Source organism: Schistocerca americana, chromosome 2 (assembly GCF_021461395.2).
Source record: "Schistocerca americana isolate TAMUIC-IGC-003095 chromosome 2, iqSchAmer2.1, whole genome shotgun sequence".
NCBI classification, from domain to species: Eukaryota; Metazoa; Arthropoda; class Insecta; order Orthoptera; family Acrididae; genus Schistocerca; species Schistocerca americana.
The window spans coordinates 366,030,358-366,057,756 of record NC_060120.1 but is presented as its reverse complement, the minus strand read 5'-3'; the positions used below and the strand labels follow the sequence as shown (position 1 = coordinate 366,057,756).

At 45.5% G+C, this 27,399-nt stretch overlaps 1 protein-coding gene and 1 non-coding gene across 2 annotated transcripts; one reads left to right on the top strand and one right to left on the bottom strand.

The window, feature by feature from the left end:
* Positions 1 to 9,146: 9,146 nt before the first annotated feature.
* Positions 9,147 to 22,271, bottom strand: LOC124595571 (cuticle protein 19.8-like). The gene is made up of 2 exons (XM_047134357.1): positions 22,134 to 22,271; positions 9,147 to 9,635 (listed from the first exon to the last, which is right to left on the bottom strand). Exons 1-2 carry the CDS (start codon positions 22,143 to 22,145, stop codon positions 9,255 to 9,257), a joined length of 393 nt encoding a protein of 130 aa, XP_046990313.1. The 5' UTR covers positions 22,146 to 22,271; the 3' UTR covers positions 9,147 to 9,254.
* A 4,373-nt stretch (positions 22,272 to 26,644) lies between these two features.
* Positions 26,645 to 26,719, top strand: Trnas-cga. The gene has a single exon. It is a non-coding gene; the product is annotated as a tRNA-Ser (tRNA).
* Positions 26,720 to 27,399: the final 680 nt, after the last annotated feature.

Here is a 27,399-nt window from a genome sequence, read left to right as displayed (position 1 = left end):
CATGCAGGATCCATGGATATCCGATCTCGTCCATCCGCTCGATACAATTTGAAACGAGACTCGTCCGACCAGGCAACATGTGTCCAATCATCAACAGTCCAATGTCGGTGTTGATGGGCCCAGGCGGGGCGTAAAGCTTTGTGTCGTGCAGTCATCAAGGGTACACGAATGAGCCTTCGGTTTCGAAAGACAATATCGATGGTGTTTCATTGAATGGTGTCTGCCCCCGGTAGCTGAGTGGTCAGTGCGAAGGAATGTCAATCCTAAGGGCCCGGGTTCGATTCCCGGCTGGGTCGGAGATTTTCTACGCTCAGGGACTGGGTGTTGTGTTGTCCTACTCATCATCATTTCATCACCATCGACGCCCAAGTCACCGAAGTGATGCCAAATCGAAAGACTTGCACCCAGCGAACGGTCTACCTTACCGGAGGCCCTAGTCTCACGACATTTACTTTTTATATTGAATGGTTCGTACGCTGGCACTCGTTGAAGGCCCAGCATTGAAATCTGCAGCAATTTGTGGAAGGGTTGCACTTTTGTCACGTTGAACGATTCTCTTCAGTCGTCGTTGGTCTCGTTCTTACAGGATCTTTATCCAGGCGCAGCTGTGTTGGAGATTTGATGTTTTACCGGATTCCTGATATTCGCGATACACACGTGAAATGGTCGTACGGAAAAATCCCCTCTTCATCGCTATTTCGGAGATGCTGTGTCGCATCTCTCGTGCGCCGACTATAACACCACGTTCACACCCCTCTTCAATCTTCATAACCTGACATTCTAGCAGCAGTAACCGACCTAACAACCGCGCCAGACACTTGTCGTCTTACATAGGCGTTGCCGACCGCAGCGCTGCATTCTGCATGTTTAAATACACTCCTGGAAATGGAAAAAAGAACACATTGACACCGGTGTGTCAGACCCACCATACTTGCTCCGGACACTGCGAGAGGGCTGTACAAGCAATGATCACACGCACGGCACAGCGGACACACCAGGAACCGCGGTGTTGGCCGTCGAATGGCGCTAGCTGCGCAGCATTTGTGCACCGCCGCCGTCAGTGTCAGCCAGTTTGCCGTGGCATACGGAGCTCCATCGCAGTCTTTAACACTGGTAGCATGCCGCGACTGCGTGGACGTGAACCGTATGTGCAGTTGACGGACTTGGAGCGAGGGCGTATAGTGAGCATGCGGGAGGCCAGGTGGACGTACCGCCGAATTGCTCAACACGTGGGGCGTGAGGTCTCCACAGTACATCGATGTTGTCGCCAGTGGTCGCCGGTAGGTGCACGTGCCCGTCGACCTGGGACCGGACCGCAGCGACGCACGGATGCACGCCAAGACCGTAGGATCCTACGCAGTGCCGTAGGGGACCGCACCGCCACTTCCCAGCAAATTAGGGACACTGTTGCTCCTGGGGTAACGGCGAGGACCATTCGCAACCGTCTCCATGAAGCTGGGCTACGGTCCCGCACACCGTTAGGCCGTCTTCCACTCACGCCCCAACATCGTGCAGCCCGCCTCCAGTGGTGTCGCGACAGGCGTGAATGGAGGGACAAATGGAGACGTGTCGTCTTGAGCGATGAGAGTCGCTTCTGCCTTGGTGCCAATGATGGTCGTATGCGTGTTTGGCGCCGTGCAGGTGAGCGCCACAATCAGGACTGCATACGACCGAGGCACACAGGGCCAACACCCGGCATCATGGTGTGGGGAGCGATCTCCTACACTGGCCGTACACCACTGGTGATCGTCGAGGGGACACTGAATAGTGCACGGTACATCCAAACCGTCATCGAACCCATCGTTCTACCATTCCTAGACCGGCAAGGGAACTTGCTGTTCCAACAGGACAATGCACGTCCGCATGTATCCCGTGCCACCCAACGTGCTCTAGAAGGTGTAAGTCAACTACCCTGGCCAGCAAGATCTCCGGATCTGTCCCCCATTGAGCATGTTTGGGACTGGATGAAGCGTCGTCTCACGCGGTCTGCACGTCCAGCACGAACGCTGGTCCAACTGAGGCGCCAGGTGGAAATGGCACGGCAAGCCGTTCCACAGGACTACATCCAGCATCTCTACGATCGTCTCCATGGGAGAATAGCAGCCTGCATTGCTGTGAAAGGTGGATATACACTGTACTAGTGCCGACATTGTGCATGCTCTGTTGCCTGTGTCTATGTGCCTGTGGTTCTGTCAGTGTTATCATGTGATGTATCTGACCCCAGGAATGTGTCAATAAAGTTTCCCCTTCCTGGAACAATGAATTCACGGTGTTCTTATTTCAATTTCCAGGAGTGTATCTCTGTATTTGAATACGCATTCCTATACCAGTTTCTTTGGCGCTTCAGTGTAGTTATTTTTTCGTTGTTGCTGGTTAGGAAGGTAGCAACAGTTCATCGAAGCCATGAACTTCCTTCATATCTTATTGTTTTACTGGCTTTACTCTTTTTGAATTACTCAACATGTAACAGTCGACATTATGATCAAATTCTGAAAAACAGTTTAAACTTCAGTGCTGATTACGCAGAACCCGAAATGTAGTCTCCTTGCCTAATAATTGTTCTACGATGAACGACTGTGAAACATAAATCAAGATATGGTTGTGATTAACTTCCTGATATAAATAAAATGTCTGGAGCGTCAACTAGGTTAGGCGAGAAGCATCTCGTGTTCTCGCGTATACTAAACGAACCCGTGACGAAAAGCACCGATCTTCTTTGGATTTTGTCTACATAAACTGTTATTTCTACCTTGCGAGGGTCACAGACTTATGAGCTACACTCAAGGATGGGTCGTCAAGGGACTTTTAAGCTACCTGGTTCATAATCGAATTACATTACTTTAGGACTTTTCCTACCTAAACTGTCATCTGTTTTTCTTAACAACTAATTTTGTGTGGGCGTTACAAATGGCTCTGAGCACTATGCGACTTAACTTCTGAGGTCATCAGTCCCCTGGAACCTAGAACTACTTAAACCTAACTAACCTAAGGACATCACACACATCCATGTCCGAGGCAGAATTCGAACCTGCGACCGTAGCGGTTGCTCGGTTCCAGACTGTAGCGCCTATAACCGCACGGCCACTCCCGCCGGCTGGGCGTTACAATTTAGGTCGCTCCGTACACATGCTCCCACATATATTACCGTGGTTATTGTTTCCAGTGGCTTTTTGCCAGTTGGGTAATTGAACAAGAATGATCCTTTGAGCCTATTTGTTTTTATTGATGGTCTTCTGTCAGCCCTTCATCAACCAATATTCGATGATGTGGAGATCTTCCTGGATTTCGCTACAGATTTCTGGCGTTCCAACTTCATATGTTGCAACAAACTACGTACAGCTTCTCGGAGGTTCTTTCATTAGCCACCAGATCTCTTATGTACACAATTATAGCTCTACGGAACAAGAAGGCATCAGGGTGTTCTGTTAGACGCCACATGTCTCTCTTGATATCCTGTGCCTTATTACTTACGTAATGTGTCCTCAAAAATGTTGTCAAGTGCTTCAAATAAATTTTAGATTCTTACTGGAAATACATTTTAAACTGAGCAACGATCCGTGCTGCATCAGGATTCCATTCAAAGTATATACCGCATGTGTCATCACAAATCTAGACCGTCGATTGTAATCAGTTTCGAATTTGATGCTGTGGGTTTTTCTACCCTTATTACATGTCGCCAAAACCTATGGTTTTGAGAAACCAATTTTCTCTGTGACAGGACACAGTACACCTAGCTCGGCAGTAAGATACCCTAAAAAGTTATGATTAGCCCTGCTGGTAACACATTGTTAGTGTCAGTGTCACAGATGAACAGTGGTACGCGATGACCATCTTTCTTTACTTTCATTGATTCTTCCTTCTGTTTTTAAATAATCAGTTCTCTCCATACGTTGTCATTTTAAAAGTATCGAGTCACGTGTAGGCTTTCTCAGATCTCAAAAATCTTGTTTTCAAGTTACGAATCTTACTAGGATGTCTCGGAGCTATGCAGAAAAACTGGCGCAACTATAACATCCCATTCGTGTCGCTTTCCACGTTCTCCTAGATATCTTGTTCCACATATGTCTACTACTTATTAATTTTCTGTCGATAATATGATAAAGGTTCAAAGTTATGTTACATACTATGCACTACGTGATCAAAAGTATCGGAACAACTGGCTGAAAATGACTTACGAGTTTGTGGCACCCTCCATCGGTAATGCTGGAATTCAATACGGTGTTGGGCCAACCTCAGCCTTGATGATAGCTTCCACTCCAGCAGGAATACGTTCAATCAGGTGCTGGAAGGTTTCTTGGGGAATAGCATCCAATTCTTCACGGAGTGCTGACCTGAGGAGAGGTATCGATGTCGGTCGGTGAGGCCTGGCACGAAGTCGTCGTTCCAAAACATCCCAAAGGTTCAAATGGCTCTGAGCACTATGGGACTTAACTTCTGAGGTCATCAGTCCCCTGGAACCTAGAACTACTTAAACCTAACTAACCTAAGGACATCACACACATCCATGCCCGAGGCAGGATTCGAACCTGCGACCGTAGCGGTCGCGTGGTTCCAGACTGTAGCGCCTAGAACCGCTCGGCCACCACGGCCGGCATCCCAAAGGTGTTCTATAGGATTCAGGTCAGGACTCTGTGCAGGCTAGTCCATTGCAGGGATGTTATTGTCTTGTAACCACTCCGCCGCAGGCCGTGCATTATGAACAGCCGCTTGATCTTGTTGAAAGATGCAATAGCCATCCCAGAATTGCTTTCCAAGAGTGAGAAGCAAGAAGGTGCTTAAAACATCAGTGTAAGCCTCTGCTGTGATAGTGCTACGCAAAACAACGAGGCGTGCAAGCTCCCTCCATGAAAAGCACGACCACACCATAACACAACCGCCTCCGAATTTTACTGTTGGCACTACACGCACTGACAGATGACGTTCACCGGGCATTCGCAATACCCACACCCTGCCATCGGATCGCCACATTGTGTACCGCGGTTCGTCACTCCACACAACGTTTTCCCACTGTTTAATCGTCCGATGTTTACGCTCCTTACAGCAAGCGAGGCGTCGTTTGGCATTTACCAGCAAGATGTGTGGCTTATGAGCAGCAGCTCGACCATGAAATCCAAGTTTTCTCACCTCCCGCCTATCATAGTATTTGCAGTGGATCCTGATGCAGTTTGGAATTCCTGTGTGATGGTCTGGATAGATGTCTGCCTATCACGTATTACGACCCTCTTCAACTGTCGGCAGCCTCCGTCAGTCAACACACGAGGTCAACCTGTACGCTTTTATGCTGTACGTGTCCCTTCACGTTCTCATTTCACTATCACATCGGAAACAGTGGACCTAGGGATGTTTAGGAATGTGGAAATCTCGCGTACAGACGTATGACACAAGGGACATCCAACCACATGACCACGTTCGAAGTCCGTGAGTTCCGCGGAGCGCCCTATTCTGCTCTCTCACGATGTCTAATGACTACTGAGGTCGCTGATATGGAGTACCGGCCAGCAGGTGGCAGCACAACGCACCTAATATGAAAAACGTATGTTTTTGAGGGTGTCCGGATAGTTTTGATCACATAGTGTATTTTGGAACTGAAATGTTTATCTTCTACAAGAAAATGCTTCATTTGTGTGTGGGTAGGCTGACACTACCAAAAAAGGGCAGGGGAGGAAGATAGGTGAGGGAGAGGCGGAATTCAGGGAGGGGGAGAGTGAGCCGCACCAGTAAACGGCAACTGCAAGAAGGTTAATCTGATAGCTATGAACTGACAGTCTCACTACCATAATATCACTGCATAGCATTAGTTACGTTATTTGATAACATTTCAGCTACCAACCCCTTTAAAAATCCTTGAATAATAAAAGTGCTAATTAGTGTAGATGGAAAATAATAGAGGGTAAATACTATTCTCAATCTTGCTGTTGCTGAGGATGCGAATTATAACTTTGAGACTTAAGTATCTGATTGACGTCGAGACCATTAAAGAGGGACAACTAATTTGAAAAGAATCGACAAAATTCTTAACTAATACGTACACACATCAAAAAAGTTTTGCATCACCACGATTCCCAGAACTCCCGAAGATAGAAGTTGACTGTGGATATTGTATCACAGACACAGTCCCTTTGACTGTTTAGAGTTGCCACCAAACGCGCCCAAACCATGGGTGAGCAGCGCCTATTATACGGAGGGGATCTGACAGTCGATCAGTTCCTATCATTCCACCAGGAAGGAGGTACACGGCTAGTGTTGTCTGCAGTTCAACCATGCCTAAACGATCAATAACGTGGTTCGATCGCGTCCGCATTGTTAGTTTGTGCCAGGAAGGGCTCTCAACAAGGGAAATGTCCAGGCGTCTCGGAGTGAACGAAAGCGATCTTGTTCGGACATGGAGGAGATACAGAAAGATAGGAACTGTCAATGACATGCCTCGCTCAGGCCGCCCAAGGGCTGCTAGTGCAGTGGATGACCGCTACCTATGGATTATGGCTCGGAGGAACACTGACAGCATCGCCACCATGTTGAACAATGCTTTTCGTGCAGCCACAGGACGCCATGTTACGACTCAAACTGTGCGCATTAGGCTGCATGACGCGCAACTTCACTCCCGTCGTCCATGACGAGGTCCATCTTTGCAGCCACGACATTTGGCATCACGTTCTCTTCACCGATGAGTGTCACATATGCCTTCAACCAGACAATCTTCGGAGACGTGTTTGGAGGCAAACCGGTTAGGGTAAACTCCTTAGACACACTGTCCAGCGAGTGCAGCAAGTTGGAGGTTCCCTGCTGTTTTGGGGTAGCATTATGTGGGGCCGACGTACGCCGCTGGTGGCCATGGAAGGCGCCGTAATGGCAGTACGATACGTGAATGTCATCCTCCGACCGATAGAGCAGCGTATTGGTGAGGCATTCGTCTTCACGAACGACAATTCGCGTCCCCATCGCGTACTTCTTGTGAATGACTTCCTTCAGGATAATGACATCGCTCGACTAGAGTGGCCAGCGTGTTCTCCAGACATAAACCCTATCGAACATACCTGGGATATATTGAAAAGGGATGTTTATGGACAACGGGACCCACCAAACACTCGGAGGGATCTATGAAGAATCGCCGTTGAGGAGTGGGACAATCTGGACCAAAAGTGTGTTGATGAACTTCTGGAAGTATACCACGAGGAATACAGGCATTCATCAATGCAAGAGGACGTGCTACTGGGTATTAGATGTACCGGTGTGTGCAGCAATCTGGACCACCTCCTCTGAAGGTCTCGCTGTATGGTGGTACAACATGCAATGTGTTGTTTTCATGAGCAATATTTACGTTGATCTCTATTCCAATTTTCAGTTCCGGAACTCTCGGAACCGAGGTGATGCAAAACTTTTTTTGATGTGTGTATAATGACCCTCTGTGGTGCCTGTCATATAAAATATGAATGAGTACGATCAGACTAGGATGTGGATTTAAAATCTTCAAAATAACAGTCCAGCATCTTAACCTCAAAGCCACCACGCTCTGTTCATTTCCTGTGCGTTCGATGAAGATTTTCAATGGCGTTGATGGCAAAAAATAGTCCAGTTCCCACAGTATACGTCTTATGGATAAAATGCTACGTTAATATACGCTCTCCTCGATAGTGCAAACTACTGTGAATACGATATAAGTGTGTAGGCCTCCATGCCCAGTTTCAACTCGAATAAAATCATTTTTGGTGATGGGACTCATCATCACCATATTTTATTTTTTATTTTATATGTCATGTTCTGTAGGACTAAACTGATATGTACGTCACCGTGGTCATGGAACAAGTCGGAACATCAAATTATACAAGAAGAATAATAATAGATAAAACAGAACGTACATGAATACTATGCAGACGAAAAACCTTAAATTTAAATAGATGTAATTAACAATGTAACACAGGAATTAGCTTAATTTTTTCCCGGAGTTCCTCGGCAGAATAGGAAGAGTAAGGCATAAAGAAAGTCTTCAGTTTGTGAACGTGCGTGGATTACTGCTAAGATTTTTCAATTCTTGGTTGCTGTAAATGGATGCAGCAGAATACTGTACGCCTTTCTGCCCAAGAGTGAGGGAGATACGTTCGAAATGCAGAGTGGATTTCTGCCTAATAATAACTGAGTGAATGCCGCTAACTCTTGAGAATAAGCTGATATTGCTAATGGCAAACGACATTAAGGAAAATATGTATTGAGGCGCCATTGTGTGAATTCCCAGACTACTGAATAGGGGTCGCCAAGAGGTTTGCGAACTTACACCGCACACTGCTCGAACCACCCGTTTCTCAGCCAGAAATATCATTTTTGAATCATAAGAGTTACCCAAAAAATAATACCTTATGTCGTAAGCGAATGAAAGCAAGCTAAGTAGAATACTTTTCCTGTAGAACTGTCACTTATTTAAGATATGTTCTAATGGTAAGTAAAACAGCATTTACATTTTGAACAAGATCCTGAACATGGACCTTTCACGACAGCTTACTATCTCTTGAATGAGATTTTCACTCTGCAGCGGAGTGTGCGCTGATATGAAACTTCCTGGCAGATTAAAACTGTGTGCCGGACCGAGACTCGAGCTCGGAACCTTTGCCTTAATCTGCCAGGAAGTTTCATATCAGTGCACACTCCGCTGCAGAGCGAAAATCTCATTCTGGAAAAATCCCCCAGGCTGTGGCTGAGCCATGTCTCCGCAATATCCTTTCTTTCAGGAGTGCTAGTCCTGCAAGGTTCGCAGGAGAGCTTCTGTAAAGTTGGGAAGGTAGGAGACGAGGTACTGGCAGAAGTTCAGCTTACTATCTATCTGAAAGCCTAGGGGTTTCACCTGTTCAGTCTCACTAATCATGTGCCCATTATGTGTAATCAAAATGTCAGTTTTTGTTGAACTGTGTGTTAGAAATCGCAAAAACTAAGACTCGTGATTTAGCGTCAATTTTTTTTTCTAAAGCCCTTGAACTGCATTATTTGATTCTGTGTCAATATTGCGCACGGAATCCTTCAGTACCAAGACAACCATAAAACCGACGTTTCGATCGTCTTTGCAGCAGTCCTCTTCAGGCAACTAAACAGCATATTGTAATTACATACCGAGAAGTTGGAGACTGCGGGAAACATAACAAAAGCAGAACAGAAAAAAGTTACTGAGTGAACCAAGTCAGTGCCGTTTATTCGCGTACATTCACAGAATGTGCAGAAGGTGTTTCGCTAAGCTGTATGTTCTTCCGTGATGGCGAGTCCGGGCCGTCTCAAGCGATGATCGTCCTGGCAACGCCTGGGGCAGCGTAGACGGGCGCCGCGCGGAGGACGGGGGCGGGAGCGACTGCGGCCTCCTTGCGGACGACGGCATTGAAGCCGTTGACGGGGTCGGCGACGTACTCGACGATGCGGACGGAGCCGTCGGGCTCGACCAGGCTGTAGCTGCCCTGGACGACGTCGCCGTCGCGGGACTCCTGCTGGCTCTTGGCGTCTCCGGTGATGGCGTCCTGCACGCTGTAGCCGTACGTGTACTGCGGGTGCGGGTCGTACTCGCCGGCGGCGATGGCGGCTGCCAGAGGTGTGGCAATCGGCGCGCGTGGCACCACCAGCTGCGCGGCAGCGGCACACACCACGGCGGCGAGGACGATCAGCTGCAAGCGGACAGGCCAGGCTCACTTAGTCCCCTACACCTCAGACACGTCTCCCATAAGCTACTGCCGACTCCAGAACAAAATAGAGAGATTCTTAATGTTCAAATGACTTACGGGTTTGCTGCCGGGTGACGTCGTCGAACACCGCCGATATTTCGACAGGAGCACACCCTGCCATTCTCAAGGCACGAATGCAAGGAGGAAAAACGTGCGAGCAAATTTAATACCTCGGTTCACAGAGGAGAAACAAGGAAGACACCACACACAGAACAAGTGTCAACACAACCAAAGATAACCACCATCAGAAATATCGATAGTTACTATTAATCAGCAGGTGAGGTAGCACTAATTCTGTCCCTGTGTTTTTTGATGAGAGACAGAGCCGGATTCCAAGCAACATTTAAACAAAATCCACCATCTCTGTTAATAAGGTTGCTTGATTTCAACAGCTTCCTTAGTAACACTATCCCAATAGCTGGATGTGCAAGCCAGAATCTCCGTGTTGTTGTATTCCATAGGATGACCGGTGTCAGGGCAATGTTCTGCAATAGCGCATTTGCTCGGCTGTTGTAAGCGTGTGTGACGCTTATGTTCAATACACCGGCCTTCCACAGTCCTGATTGTCTGACCAATATATTGTTTAAATGCTGCTTGGAATCCGGCTCTGTCTCTCATCAAAAAACACAGGGACAGAATTAGTGCTACCTCACCTGTTGATTAATACTATCGATATTTCTGAAGGTGGTTATCTTTGGTTGTGTTGACACTTGTTCTGTATGTGGTGTCTTCCTTGTTTCTCCTCTGTGAACCGAGGTATTAAATTTGCTTACACATTTTTCCTCCTTGCATTTGTGCCTTGAGAATGGCAGGGTGTGCTTCTGTAGAAATATCGGTGGTGTTCGACGACGTCACCCGGCAGCAAACCCGTAAGTTATTTAAACATTCGATTCGCCGGGAAAAGTTAAGGTCTCAGATTCTGAATGACTCTCCTCGGGACTCTATGCGCGGACCACTCTTTTTGGTCTCAAATCCAGAATGTCTTCTTCTTAAACGAATGAATTATCTTAGGAATCATAATCGATTTTCTTCTCCACCCTTTACGATCTGATTTTGTGGTCCGTCTATAATGACCTTGTAGTGGACGCGAAGTTTAATCCTAATTTTCATCCTTTCTGGGTAGATCCTACCCATCCCCGAAGACTATCGAAATGTCACTGTATTCTAACAACAAGAAATCGTTTGTATTATAGTGCTCGGACGTAGTAGGATTATTAACGTAAGAGATATGGAGTACGCTAATATTACCCACGAGAGCAGCTATCCACCATTTTTTCATAGCCTGTGGAACGCCATGTAAAACTTGTCTCACCTATTTGGCTTATCGAGTGATTACAGTTGCAATCAACATTAGAGTTAATTAAAGGACGTATTGTTACCAATACCAACAATCTCCGGCGTAAGCAACTGGAAACCAAACGGCGACGGTATTCGACGATTTTACTTGCGGTCACAAGTACTAGAAGGCTCAAATGGTTCAAATGACTCTGAGCACTATGGGACTTAACATCTGAGGTCATCAGTCCCCTAGAACTTAGAGCTACTTAAACCTAACGAACCTAAGGACATCACACACATCCATGCCTGAGGCAGGATTCGAACCTGCGACCGTAGCGTTCGCGCGGTGCCAGACTGCAGTGCCTAGAAACGCTCGGCCACACCAGCCGGCTACTAGTAGGACTATGAGTATCCCTGTACCAGAATTATAAATTGATGTTGGAATTAATAACTGTTCACTGAAGATTATTTCGTCACGCAGCTAACAAACAGTTCGTTGACCGATCGCTCTCCTTTTACGTCACCTCTCCCCCCACCCAGCCTTTAGAGGAACGTCGAAGAAAATAGCCATGAGCACCGTTATTCTGACGGGGATAACTGATACAATACAAAAGCGAGGAATGATGGGGAAAATCGAGTATCTTCCAAACAGTTCAGAAACATTTTGAAATTAATAATTCACTTCATTTTTACGTATGTAAAAATAAAAATGCTTGATTTTACTTGTGAGTTCAGAGATGTTCAAAATACTATGTCTAGAATTTGCAACGGATTGAAATGAAGCTAATAGGAGTGCAAGCCGTAAATTCAGTGGATCTCTCATTAAAATATATTGTGAAATATTTCTCATTTAATAATTTGCCTAAATGCAGGCGTTTCGAAGAGTCATCCAAGAAACGAAGACATGTTGACTGTTTGTGCTTTGTTTACTTGAGTTTTCAGGTTTCCTGATATTATCTGAACCCTAAGTATTCCGTTTTGAAATGAATAAGTTACTGACTTGAAAACATAAATAGAAAGTGAACAAAGAGCTGTGATATGGCATATGCGATTGAATGCTTCACTGCGATACTGCAGAATAAAAGAAATGTACCACAATAGAGTCTTTTAGTTCCTGTTTTAGTTCAGTGGTAAGCACTGATAAGTAAAAAGAAAAGAAGTGGACAGGTTACGTCGCCCTTGGGCAGCCCTCACTTTGAAACATTCCGGTCGTATTTAGGTTTCTCTTTTCTTAAAACTGGACAGCAGCTTTTTGCTTTATGATTTATAGACACTTCTTTACGCGGGCTCAAACTTACGCAGGAGTAGAAGGATTAGACAATAGTATGAACACAGAGGTATGAGTATTGGTTTGTGATTAATCTGCGTCGCAATGAAAGTTCTCTTTGTGCTGTAACGTATGAGAATTTGGAAGTTTTTTTAGTTGCCAGTTCTTCGCTAGTGGCAGTGGACATTGTGGTTGAGATATACTGCAGACCGATGTTGGTCCCGTGACAACAGTGCAAACCAACAACGATTATCTGGAGCTACTGTATTTTGTTTTCTGGTAGTATACAGAATTCATGGGTAAATTTCGCCTGCTAAATATAATAGTGGAAGAAAAGCTAACCTTACTGGTGGTATAAGGAGGTAGGCAAGGCAGTTATAGGTCTGATAAGAACACTACTACAGTACCACAGTACCACGAAAATGATTACTGATCATATTATGCGTTTAAAGAGCACAGAGTCTACAGGACAATGCAAACAGCACTGTTCAAATGAAGACTTCAAGAAATAGCTGTAATTTCAAAACATTGTGTATGGCTTTTGAGCGCAAAGAAGAGGTTTCGGTGATGCAAGGAGCATCACACCTAGACTGGATATCACTGTAAACATGCTATCTTGGCGATGTTCGCTACTGAGGATGTCCTTCCAGCTCGTTAACCCCAAGAAAAGCATTTACAGCAGTTATTAATTTGATAATGGTTTGGGTGCTCATAAAGCGCTTCGGGAGTGTCCATCCATGCGATGGCATTTGTTCCAGGAAGAAAATAAAAGTCGTCAGTGGCCGCTCTCCCACGGCTGATCGGTTATACGTAGGTTGGAACTTAAATACTGGCAACACGTCTGTGGAGGCACTATTCAATGGAATCTACTATTGTCGCTGATAGCACACGATGTTGACATACTTACCTCATCTCCGAGCAAATGGACTCGCCCGTCCCACGTCACCGGCGTGCGCACAATAGAGGAAAACACAGTCACTCGTGAGCGAGAGGTCTAACGCAACGGTGTCACTACGTTTTCGAAACAGGAACAACGGAGTTGGATCAAGACTGAATGTGCCAGAGGTCGTACAGCACGACAGTGTCATCAAGGTCTTCAAGAGGCGTGCGGGGAATCGGCATTGCCGTACAGAACAGTGGCACGCTGGGTAAAAGCCTGCAACGAAGGTCGGCAAACTGTGGCTGACATGCATCGGGCAGGTCGCCTAGCGTCTCTGAAGAAGAAGTGCATGCTGTTGCCGCGTTAGTGGACACTGATCGACGCCATACGATTCATGAGCTCGCCAACGAAACCGGATTAGCGCATACGACTGTGCTTCGCATCCTGAAGGAACGCATGGGCATGCGAAAATTTGCATCACGATGGGTTCCGCATGACCTAACGGAAATGCAGAAATAGATGCGTTACGACGCTGCTCAGACCCACTTGGAGCGCTATGAGCGCGTAGGAGAGGCATTTTTACGCCGTATCGTAACACTGGATGAGACATGGGCCACATCGTGCGGGCCAGAACTGTAACGCCAATGCAGCAAATGGCGTCATTATGGGTCGCCGTGAAAGTCGAAAGTGCGTTAGAGTCCCAGTATGGTGAAAGTTATGGTGATTCTCGTATACGACTGTGATGGCGTTATCCTAATGCATTACGTTCCTCCACGGCAGAAATTCAATGCACAGTATTACTGTTCGTTTTTGGAGCATTACCTGCGACCACCTTTCCGGAAGAAGCGGGGACACTTTCCGCGCAACCCACCCATCGTTTTGCACGACAATGCGCGGGCGCATACAGCGCAAGCTGTGGCTGCTCCGTTCGGTCGATTGGACTGGGAAGTACTGTACCATCCACCATACTCCCCGGACTTAAGTCCTTGTGACTTTGATTTGATTCCGAAGAAGAAGGAGCCACTTCGTGGCATTCCCTTCAGAACTGTTCCAGAGATTAGACAGGCTGCAGAACTCTCCATTCGCACCATCAACAGAACATGCTCTGCTAACGGTATACTACGCCTTCCACATCGCTGGCAACGGGTTCTACACAACGATGGTGACTACTTTGAAGGACAGTGACAGGTGAAAACAGGTAACTCTTTTTTTATAGGTTGTGAATAAATAGTTGCCACTATTTAAGTTCCAACCCTCGTATTTAAAAAAAAGGCTCCTCTGGCCTCAACAACATCTGATTTTGAAAATTCGTGGAACTTCCATCGTCATTCAGTAATTTCAGTTCCTCTGAACACTCGTGATTTATATACGTCAACCCCAAGAGAATTGGTCATATTTCCGTAGGACTAATAGTTTGCACGTAGTGAGCGAGAGAATATGTAAATGTTGCACGTGGTATTTGAAGGCATCGCCGGGTGCATCACATCCTGTGATATGAGCAGCTGAAATAGCGTGTATAGCCATTAACATGGACTGAGTTGGGACTGTCCCACACATGTACCAACGGCGACTTATCATTTATTACGCCCGCCCGGTTGGCCGTGCGGTCTAACGCACGACTTTCCAGGCGGAAAGGAGCGCCGGTCTCCGGCACGTCCGCCCGGCGGATTTGTGTTGAGGTCCGGTGAACCGGCTAGTCTGTGGATGGTTTTTAGGCGGTTTTCCATCTGCCTCGGCAAATGCGGGCTGGTTCCCCTTATTCCGCCTCAGCTGCACTATGTCGGCGATTGCTGCGCAAACAAGTTCTCTACGTACGCGTATACTACCATTACTCTACCACACAAACATATGGGTTACACTCGTCTGGTGTGAGACGTGCCCTGGGGGGGAGGGGGGGGCGGGGGGGGGGGTCCACCTGGGGCCGAACCACACAATAACCCTGGGTTCGGTGTGGGGCGGCGGAGGGGTGAAGTGGACCACTGCGGCTGCAGCGGGGACAGAGCCTCTCCGTCGTTTCTAGGTCCCTGGTTAACGTAACATAACATAACATCATTTGTTATTGTGTTACCAGTATGATTTTTATAGCACTGTGTGTCTTGTGTTACATTTTCGTCTCGTTTACTCGTTTTAGCACAATCTGACTGTAAAACTTGTTTTATGTCCAAGCAGTCCTTTGTTAAGCCTATGTAACGTCGTACCAGTCCACGGCGTAAACTAATGTCTATCATAACTTCCAAAAATATTGTAATATAACATTTCCTGTGGTGAGATGGCTGTATGTGCACAGTCAGAATGCTGACAACTTTTTTTTCTTTTTTAAATATGGAGGATGTGGTGTCATAGTATGTGGATGTTCTTTGTGGTTAGGTTGTGGTTATCTCACTGCGCATGAGAAATCGCTAAATGCGGAAGGATACGAACACATTACAGCATTGTGTACTGCGTACAGTAGAGCAACAGTTCGGCGATGCCGACTCTTTCTATCAGCGTGATAATGCAACTTGTCACAAAAAAGCATTTGTGAGTCAGTTTTCTGTGGACAGTACATTCCTGAAATGGGCTGATCTGGGCCGGCCGGAGTGGCCGAGCGGTTCTAGGCGCTACAGTCTGGAACCGCGCGACCACTACGGTCGCAGGTTCGAATCCTGCCTCGGTCATGGATGTGTGTGATGTCCTTAGGTTAGTTAGGTTTAAGTAGTTCTAAGTTCTAGGGGACTGATGACCTCAGAAGTTAAGTTCCATAGTGCTCAGAGCCTTTTTTTTGGGCTGATCTGTCCTGATTCCGGACCTAAACCCAATGGGTGAATTAAAACATCGACTACACACTACACCGTCTCTGGCGCCGGTTCTTGAGCAACAGTGGATTACCATTTCTGCACAGACATTCAGACACCTCATTGAATGTGTCTTCAGCACAGTTCAAGCCGTTATAATGGCGAAGGGTGGACACGCCTAGTATTAATGTCCGCTAATGGATGTCCGGGTAGTTTTGATCAGATAATGTGTGTAGTTTAGTTCGTGCTACGAGCTACGTGGGCCGTTTGAGCAGTGGCAGAGTTGCCATAAAGCGCTTGGCGAGTGTAAACGATGCGGAAGGCGTCAGCGGGGCGTGCTGTGTGCAGCGGAGCGCGCCGCACTTGGCGATGCACCGGCTCCGGGCGCGGGCACTTGGCTGCCCGCTCTGGCGAGGCGCTGGCCGCTCGCGTAACCGCGGGCCCGCCTGCCAGCCAAGGCCTTCGGGCCGAGCTGGCACTGTGTGGGAGCGCAGAGCCAGCGGGCGAGTGTCTGTGTGTGTGTGTGTGTGTGTGTGTGTGTGTGTGACCCAGTTTGGGCGGCCGGGAATTGTTTTTGCGTTAGATAATAGCCCGCCAGCCGGCTGCCGCGTCACTGCCCCTTGAGTTACCGCGCCGGTGAAAGCTGCCGTGTCTACCTGGGCGTGTGTGTGTGTGTGTGTGTGTGTGTGTGTGTGTGTGTCGCTACTGGAAGCTGGTCCCCTGCCACGGGCTACACAGGCCAGTTTTGTTACATCTGAAGGTCACCTTCTCTGTAACATATCGACCGGGCCTTCTTAAATGCGCATTCGACCGAACATACGCGAAGCTATTCTGAATTCTCAAGGAACATTCAGGGTCTTTTGCGACTCAGTCGTCGAAGCTGGTCATTAGAGGCATCTCTCACGACATGATAAGAGTTTAAAAAAACATTGTGCCATTTAAGCTTATGTCTCGTTCTGTTGGTATTTATGATCTTTCGTGTACAACTGACCGGGCGAGGTGGCGCAGTGGTTAACATACTGGACTCGCATTCTGGAGGACGACGGTTCAAAACCCCGTCCGGCCATCCTAAGTAAGGTTTTTCGTGATTTCTCTAAATCACTTCGGGCAAATGCCGGGATGGTTCCTCTGAAATGGCACAGCCCACTTCCTTCCCCATCCTTCCCTAATCCGATGGGACCGATGACTCGCTGTTTCGTCCCCTCCCAGCAACCAACCATCAAACAATCGTGTACAACTTCAAGCTGACTTACAAAAAAATAGAAATGTAATCAATACTTCATTTTCAGTACGTAATTATTATTAAAGTTATACAAACAAACTGAAGACATTGCATATATAGATTATATGAATTCGGTAGAATTTTCTACAATTTGAAAACATCCACAACTAAAAATAAACTTATGAATCAAATGGAAAAACCCACTCCGATCAAAAACTGCTACCGAAGGAAAGGAAAGGAAACAAATATCGGCTCTGGTGATCTAGCGGTCTGAACTATGTCACGAGTCGCCAAAAACGACATGTTGTTCGGATTTCACGTCAAACTGCAGGTCGCCTTTCCCCGATTGGATAACTGGGGTAGGTTAGCGAAATGGTAGTCGCCGAAGTAGCAACCAATTAAAAGACTTGCACCAGGCCTTTGAGCCACACGAAATTATTACTACAACAAGTCTTCAATTCCAGATGTTTAGGATGCAATATCAGCTTAAATAACGATAATGATGAAAATAATAAAATCAAAAAATTTCATCACATATGTGGAACTACAAACAAAACATTAAAGAACAAGACGAGGAAAGACACAAAATTAAAATTTTGCAAAAAAATAGCTGTACCTGTCTGTCTGGCTCTACGGCAGTGGATCTTGGACTGAATAAAAGAATGGCAAAAGCGCAATACAATCGCCTGAAATGAGATTTTTAAGATCGTTCAAAGGTTGCCCAAGAATATTATAACAAATCTGAATATGCGGAAGAACTAGGAATTTATACTTTCAACCACCACGTGGAAAAATGTTGGGAGATATGGAAGCAACGTCTTTAACGTATGGAAGAAAGCAGAATTCCAATCATTCTAAACAAGTACAAACCCTCAGGAAAGGGGGAAAAGAAGACCGAGAAGAAGATTATCTTTAAAACGTGAAGCTTGAACAGGCATATTGCCTAAACTTTGAAGTGAAGAAGAAGAAGAAGAAAGCTTTTGGAATTGGCTTTACTTATAAATATCTTCCCCTTCAGCCTTTTTGATTTAAGTTTTCTTGGGCCCATTTCAGTCAAATGCTAGAATGATTCCTTCCTTCCATAAAACGATGACCTATTTACTTCGATAGACGTGTCCATGTGAACAAGTGCCGTGTATGTAGTCACCATGACACTGGCTAGATGGTAAACCGCAATGAGCGCTTGTTGTTTTCTTCTACTGACCTCCAACAAAATTAGTCGAGAAAAGACGCCGGCGTACATTACGTGAGTCTGAAGTCATAAAATCCTTAGCAAGTTTGAGTGCCTCTTGTTAAAGGGTTCATTTCGTTCGCATTGGGCTAGGATCGCTCAATTTGAAATTAAGGAAACAAAAAATGTACTTTTCAAATGCACTTACATCAGTTTCTTATTCTTTGCAGTGCTAAAACTGTTGAATGTTTATGATTTCACGTGTATGCTCATTAATATTTGGAGAACTTTTCTGTGAACTATCGTAACACTACGCATAACTTGAACTTACTGAGCAACAGTGTCGCAATTCGAAAAGCATATGATTGTTCCAGTAGCACCTACTGTTGACGGCAGAAGAACTGAATTTTTTATATAAATTCGTTAATATATTTCATGGTAAGATAGTGAACAGATATGTAAAAAAGTAAAAAGGGACCAGTGAACTTATTTGCAACTAAGCAGTGACTATTTCCTCACAAAGACTGAAACAGAAAGATAAAGCTTACTGAAACGTTCGATATCTATTATCTGTTATAATGAACAGTCATAAAAGAGGAAATGCAATGCAAATATCATTTGGTACAGAGTGATGTTGGCATTTATTTGATTCTTGTAGGCGCTTCAGTCCGGAACCGCGCGACTACTACGGTCGCAGGTTCGAATCCTGCCTCGGGCATGGATGTGTGTGATGTCCTTAGGTCAGTTAGGTTTAAGTAGTTCTAAGTTCTAGGGGACTGATGACCTCAGACGTTAAGTCCCATAGTGCTCAGAGCCATTTGAACCTTTTTTTTTTTTATTCTTGTATCACATGTTACTACTGCAATGCACGCAAACTTGGCCGACTGAGTTGGAGTCAGAATAACATTTGGAAAGAGTGGGGACAAAGCCCCTTCTGACTATCCTGCTGGTTTTTCTACATAGATTAGGCTAATGCTGTAATAGTTAGTCTGAAGGCGATACGGTTAATCCTGCGTTATCCTTTTCCAGTCCGAGCACGTGTTCGACAGCATGTCAGTGACAGAGGAGCGGTGAAGAGAGAATGAGTTTACCCTGTTCCACGAAGTTAACGAACGTGTTAATATTGCCTGCATTCAAACTGAAACTTAAATCGCCTTACGTAGTGACACTTCCACTAAGGATACTTAAGTAAAATATTTATTGCTACAAATCAGCAGTGAAATAAAATACAATAATCGCAGTGGCTGTTTCTGTGCTAATGGGCACAGCACTGTGTGACTGGTAATGTTGGTGGCGACCGGACACCAAATACTACCGGCCTACAGTATCCAAACACAGCAGTTTCAGAACTAGGGACTCCAGACGCCACGATAAATTGCCCTACAGTATATGAGAACGGAATGCTGAGTGACCGAACGCTTTTGTCGGGTAGTTCTATTAAATTTCTTCCTAAATCACTAAATGATACGTAGCAAAATTCTGATTTTATAGCGAATGCGTTGATGTACAGGCTTTTACAGATGCACTGCTTTACTTCTGCAGAAGAAAACAGCGGTCCTAATCCCATATTTCATCACTGCATCCATACGAGTTTAGCTGAAACTGTTGAAAGCAGCTGGGCATGTACGACAACTATTGACTATAGCCATGATTTACACCAAGCGACCGGCTCAATAGGTCAGATCATCAAACTACACTTGTGATGCTCTATTTGGAAGTAGCTGTTTCAAATCCTGGTGGAGAAGAAATTTTCACCACTAATATTTCGCTTGCAACCGTAATGTTCTCGATCCTCAGTTCTTTCGTAATGCTTTGTAGAAAATTCCGAGTCATTCCGCAATATTTATGAAGTGGTACGGTAGCGTTATTGTCCGGGGCCCAGTATATGTTATTAGAGATGGTTAGAATATATGCCTCCACCGGTTTTCACGCTCTCCTAAACGCCCCCTCCTCCCCCCCCCCCCTCCCCCCACCAATCACTACCTACGACACAACACTGTACACGCAATCATTGCGGTCACTTACACGAGACAGTCACGCGCAAGATCACAGAAACCAAAACGTTATTAGGAAGACGAACCAAAGACGGCGTTTCGTTGGCAGAACAGTTAACAGATCAATAACTCCATTAAACAAACACCTACAATACGCTTGTCCGTCGTCTTCTGGAGTATTGCTGCGCGGTGTGACATCCTTACCAGATAGGATTGACGGAGGACTTCGAAAAAGTTCAAAGAGGGGTAGCTCGTTTTCCATCACGGATTTGATACGTGAGCTGGGGCGGCGGTCATTGAAACAAAGACGTTTTTCGATTCAGCAACATCTTTCACAAAATTTCAGTGACCAACTGTCACTTCCGAATGTGAAAACATGTCCGTAATAAAGTATATCAGAGCTCGCACGGAGAGATTTAGGCGTTCATTATTTCCATGTGGTACTCGATGGTGTAGCAGTCGCGAAAGCGTTCTATGCTCTCCCTGCCAAGCACGCGAGTGTGAAATGCAGAACAGTCATGTAGATTTAGATGGGTACGTAGACACGTGACATACAACCCACTCAAGAGGCAACAATCAAGCCGTGAACCTCCTTTTCATTCACGTGGAGCAACGGTGAATACAAGCTTCCTATTAGCGACTTAATTTTATCCAATTCACCTCTGAAGTTGTATTTAGCTCTCGCTTCGACGTATCAAGTGAAATAACTAACCAGTCGTTGGTCTGGAATTGTTCCAGAAGAAAATAATCCACTTAATTTCTACCGGAGCGTTGTGAGAGTTATCGTCTTGGAGGAAACCACTGAGATATCCGTTCGTACATAAGCGTTCACACACGAACACTATTTTGTACGTTCCTCCCATTAGTAAAAGGTAAAAGAGAGACCAGATATTAAAAGTGTCTTCTGCATTGCACTCAGTTACTTCAATAAGAAGTCGCGGCACACTGTCATCTGCCTTTGTTATACGTTGTTCTTGCTGTTTCTTCGTGATCTGCCGCTAAAACAACTGATATTCTGAAAGCAGTACTCTGGATCCAATGTATTCATAGAAACACAAGCTTCTGTCGTTATGTGTATCATTTATTATGCAAATCGAGATTTGTCCATCACCGAATACCGTGAAAGATAGACTTATCTGACAAATAGTTTCATGATGTTATCCCACGAAATGACATCCATCACTTGGTCTAGTATGTTACTTTACAGATGTCCGTTTCAAAGGTATTCACTAGGATGATTACGTAATCAAAAGTACAATAGGGCACTATTTCTTTCCATAGTACTCCGTCTTCAGGCCACTTGTGGCCTACTGGGACCATCCGACCGCCGTGTCATCCTCAAGGAGGATACGGATAGGAGGGGCGTGGGGTCAGCACGCCGCTCTCCCGGTCGATATGATGGTATTCTTGACCGAAGCCGCTACTATTCGGTCGAGTAGCTCCTCAATTGGCATCACGAGGCTGAGTGCACCCCGAAAACTGGCAACAGCGTATGGCGACTTGAATGGTCACCCACCCAAGTGCCGACCGCGCCCGACAGCGCTTAAATTCGGTGATCTTACGGGAACCGGTGTATCCACTGCGGCACGGTCGTTGCCTATTTCTTTCCATAGTGTTGGACATTTCTAGACCGAACCGATCATCTTTAGTCACACTCGGTTTTAAATCGCCCTGAAACACTTCAATGTAATTATGTCCACAAAATCTATATGTTTCTGACTCCCATTCACTTACAGAACAAAAATGGTATCCTGTGAAGTTAATACAACGGTTTAGATATGCCAACAATGTAGTTCAGCTGGAAATTTTTGTCTTTCAGTCTATGGACGCTCTTCGTGGCACTGGAGCAACTCACCTTAGAAGCCATGTTGTTGTTGTGGTGTGCTACTGGAGGTGTACACTGGCAAGACAGAGTGAAGCCCCGCTTTATATACCCACTGACCAGTTGCAGACCCACTCCTAAAACCAGCCAGCCTGCATTTTTTCTGCGACGGAAGCTATTTTGAGCACGGACCATCTGTTGGAGCGAATTAATTTATATTTCTGCAAAGGTGCTCGCGTGTGCCTTTAACAGTACCGTATCGGATAATTAATGACTGTGGATGGCGAACGCTGAAAGTGGTCTCCCCAGCATATGGTACGGAGGTCTCCTGAAATACGAGCGAGGCTGCCGCAGTTACGAGAGTCTCGGCAGGCCATCTGCTGTTCGCTGTGGGAAGTCCTGAGTACCTGCTCCAGTCTTGGGCGGCGACATCTGTTGCCAAGGACGCGTGGGCCCGCGAAAAGTAATTCTAGCCTTGTCTGCTACCACGCCTATTGCAAGCCGGAACACTACGAGAATTCTAGCTGATAAAAACTACCAAACAACAACGCAAAGACACTTTGATAAGGCCAAATTTAATCACACTGCAACAGTAGTCTATCAATTCAAGTTAAATGAAATGTTTACACTTCGTAAAAAAAATCGATGTTTTTTTTTTCTTGTTGAACATCACTATCAGTTTGCTGGGGTAGGTGGTAAGCATAGTCGTTAGACCCTCCTACGCAATCTCGTCATAACAATTAGTAAAGATCGCCTAGTGCCTCCTGGCAGCTTCAACTAATATTTTGACTTTTAATATAAGTTATTCTCCATTAGGTAGACTATCACGTCTAGACGTTTCATGCAAAGATTTTGAAACACACTGTATGTAAAAATTAGATTAGATGTGACAAAGTCCGTTGTTATTTTACAGGATGATTTCGTCATGATGTTACAAACTTTCGCGGACAATGGAGAAGGGTAAATGTATCAATCTCAGTTCAGGAACCCTGATCCGGAATCGACCGATTGGAAAGTTATACGCGAGCTTCTTTGTGGTGTCTGACAGTGGAATACATATATCGGCACTACTGTTGATGCTAAGATTGTAGAATAGGCATCTTACAGAGGTGGTAGTATGGAGAAAAGTAAGAAAAAAATGTCCAGTAAATATGGGGTCTAAAACGCATGTACCATCAGAGCTATGGGCATTGTTTCAGTAGAAGAGATGCTTTTGAAAGTGGTGAAAATGAGCAGCTGCTCGTAGCTACTGGGTGATCAAAAAGTCAGTATAAATTTGAAAACTTAATAAACCACGGAATAATGTAGATAGAGATGTACAAATTGACACACATGCTTGGAATGACATGGGGTTTTATTAGAACAAATAAAAGTTATCGGACCTTTTTTCTTCGAGGAAATGCGTGATTCTAGTTTTGTAACTGCTACCGTGACGGGTGAGAGGTACGCCGATATGTTACAGAATCGCATCATCCCCAGCCTTACAGAATCGCATCATCCCCAGCCTGGCTGACAAACACCTGCTGGAACGTACGATGTTTATGCAGGATGGCGCTCCACCCCATATTGCTAGACGCGTGAAACATCTCTTGCGCGCAGCGTTTGGTGATGATCGTGTGCTCAGCCGCCACTTTCGTCTTTCTTGGCCTCCCAGGTCCCCAGACCTCAGTCCGTGCGATTATTGGCTATGGGGTTACCTGAAGTCGCAAGTGTATCGTGATCGACCGACATCTCTAGGGATGCTGAAAGACACCATAACTCCAGACATGCTTTACAGTGCTGTTCACAACATTATTCCTCGACTACAGCTATTGTTGAGGAATGATGGTGGACATATTGAGCATTTCCTGTAAAGAACATCATCTTTGCTTTGTGTTACTTTGTTATGCTAATTATTTCTATTCCGATTAGATGAAGTGCCATCTGTCGGGCATTTTTTGAACTTTTGTATTTTTTTTTTTTTTGTTCTAATAAAACCCCATGTCATTTCAAGCACGTGTGTCAATTTGTACCTCTCTATCTACATTATTCCGTGATTTATTCAGTTTTCAAATTTATACTAACTTTTTGATCACTCGGTATTTTTAGGTTCGCACTTTAGTGCCCATATTTAATTTTCCTGTTTTGGTCCATACTACATCATGAATAACATGGAAACCAAAGAGCATGTAGCAGAAATATATGTGTTTCATAGTGTCAAGTGCTCATAGCTGTTAAGGTATCCATTTTAGAGCTCATGTGAACTGGATTTTTTTTCTTCTTTTGGTCCACACTACCAGCTCTGGAAATTGCCAACGCTTCAATCTAAGCAACAAGAGTTCCGGCGCATGCATTCCACTGTCAAAAGTATCAGAATGATTTTCGCTTGTAGCTTTCAACTTCACCGTTTCCGGATCAGGATCCCTGAACGTAAATTGATACATTTAACCTTCTCCACCATCCGCTGAGTGTTTGTAAATTATCGCAGAAACATCCTGTGTAACTAATCTAGCAGCCTTACACATTACAGAATGAATTCGAAAGCATTTTCTGAAACTGTGCATTTGAAGCATTTCCGGCAATTACATGTTAGCATGAAATTTATTATGCACAGCTACACAAAGATCGTAATAACTTTTAGAAAATTCAACAAATTTGTAGGTAAACACATTTGGGAATTTTGTATAAATAGTGAGGCCCACTTGTAACGCATAAGAATACAAACAAATTGCATATTAATTATTCCTTGATAGTAAAAACTTCGTCCACGGGTCTTGGCGGCCACAGCGGTATTTAGCGACCGCCGTGTCATCCTCCGCCAATGACGTCATTGGATGCGTTTCGAAGGGGCGCAGGGTCAGCACAGCAGTCTTCCGGCCTTTGGCGGTTTTCGTGAGCTGGAGCCGCTGATTCTCAATCAAGTCACTGCTGAACTGGTCTCAGGAAGCCGAGTCTTACCAACAAGAAAAAAATTCCCGGCAGTACCGAGAATCGAACCCGTGTCCTCCGTATGGCCATCAGACGCGCTGATCTGCCAGCTACTGATTCGGGCAACTTCGTGATAGTGGTCAGCAAATAAAACGCCTTTTCAAATACTGAAATGACCCAAGAACAAAAATCAGAGAAACTGAGAAAATTTTTATAGAGTAAGCTCTTTTGTGAAGGCTGACTTCAGATAACACTAATCTTAAAGAGAATTGCAACATTCGTGTCTGTAAGTTGAGCGATCTTTGAGCCCCACGAAAATAAGTTGTATCCCAGCAACAATATGCGTATTTAAACTGGAGCGGAACAACACAGAAATTCATGACGTAAATGACATTCCAGCACGAGGCCGATCACTGGAACTACCAGTAAAGTCCACCCCCGATTGTTTATAGAATCGAATTCCCATGTACAACACAGCCTGAAGCGTTTGATTCCTGTACAAATGCGTTAATGTGTTAAATATTTATGCTGAACAGATAAGAGACAATGTTCACAAATGTTTGAAGTTGTGTTTGAAGACTATTGGAAGTCATTGACTGCTCTAATTATCAAACACTGGATGAGTATAGTGTAGACAATTTGCATTCCGTTTTCAGTAACAACTAGTTCTTCATTCATGTAAAGAGTTATGACGGTTTCTGAATTGTGGTGTTTACGATGACGTAATTTTGCAGGTACATTCATTGATACATGTGGATAGTAACTGCAAAATATGTTGCGCATAAAGTTAGAGTGAAGAAGCAATAAATTAAAACGTCATCATTGATGTTGCAGTTTCAGTGCGCGAACAGCGATAATGTAGAAAGTGACAGTCTTTTTCCTTTCATCATTTTGTGGAGGTTCCCAATCGCAACAAGTTTCGTAAAGGTTTGAAAGTATGTGTTACAAGTCACAAAGTGCTCTTGTTCTCAAATAATGGATGAGTATATTCTGGGTATTTCTGTGCGGTGAGTAACGCGTCTCAGGACGTATACACAGTTCTAACTATAACTGTCTTACTGTATTAACCCATAAACATAAAATTATACCTCTTAATGAGTAGATTGTGACAGCATTTTAAATTTTTAAATTCGGTCACTAATTATATGACGCACCGAGAGTGTAATTTTTGTTCGCCCTGGAAGCTTTTAGATGGGCAACCTGCAACTAATTGTGGACCGTGTTAGCCATTTAGCTGCAAAACTCTCTGCCCAACAATGACGTAACTGCTTCTTCAGCAAAATATCCCGCCAAGAATGTGTGTCACGTTAAGAAACTCCCACCTCTTCTAAAAACTTCTCTGTTTTTTCCGACCTCATGACGTCAGATAAATTTTACAAATCGGCGTTTTCGCGGCCAGCAGCTAGCAACACCTCCAGGCCCATGAATCCATGGACTCTGCGTGTCAGCAGGGTTCACACCAGAATGAGATTTTCACTCTGCAGCGGAGTGTGCGCTGATATGAAACTTCCTGGCAGATTAAAACCGTGTGCCCGACCGAGACTCGAACTCGGGACCTTTGCCTTTCGCGGGCAAGTTTGGAAGGTAGGAGACGAGGTACTGGCAGAAGTAAAGCTGTGAGTACCGGGCGTGAGTCGTGCTTCGGTAGCTCAGTTGGTAGAGCACTTGCCCGCGAAAGGCAAAGGTCCCGAGTTCGAGTCTCGGCCGGGCACACAGTTTTAATCTACCAGGAAGTTTCAGGGTTCACACCGATGGAGACTCTGTAACGGTGTTGGGGCCGTGCAGTTGGGGTGATGTGGGACCCCTGCTGCCCGCATCTCGTGGTCGTGCGGTAGCGTTCTCGCTTCCCACGCCCGGGTTCCCGGGTTCGATTCCCGGCGGGGTGAGGGATTTTCTCTGACTCGTGATGGCTGGGTGTTGTGTGATGTCCTTAGGTTAGTTAGGTTTAAGTAGTTCTAAGTTCTAGGGGACTGATGACCATAGATGTTAAGTCCCATAGTGCTCAGAGCCAGCCTTGGACCCCTGCTACGTCTGGATGCGACTCTGACAGATGACACGTACGTAAGCATCCTGCCTGATCATATCCATTGTGCATTGCGACAGACTTGGGCAATGCCAGCAGGACAATGCGGCACCCCACGCGTCCAGAATTGCTACAGACTGGTTCCAGGAATACCCCTCTGAGTTGAAGCACTTGCGCTTGAACATATGTGGCATGCCTTGCAACTTGCTGTTCAGAAGAGGTTTCCACCCCCTCGTACTCTTACGGATTTATGGACAGCCCTGCAGGATTTATGGTGTCAGTTCTCTCTAGCACTACTTCAGACATTAGTCGAGTGCATCCCACGTCTTGTTGCGGCACTTCTGCGTGCTGGCGGGGGCCCTACACGAT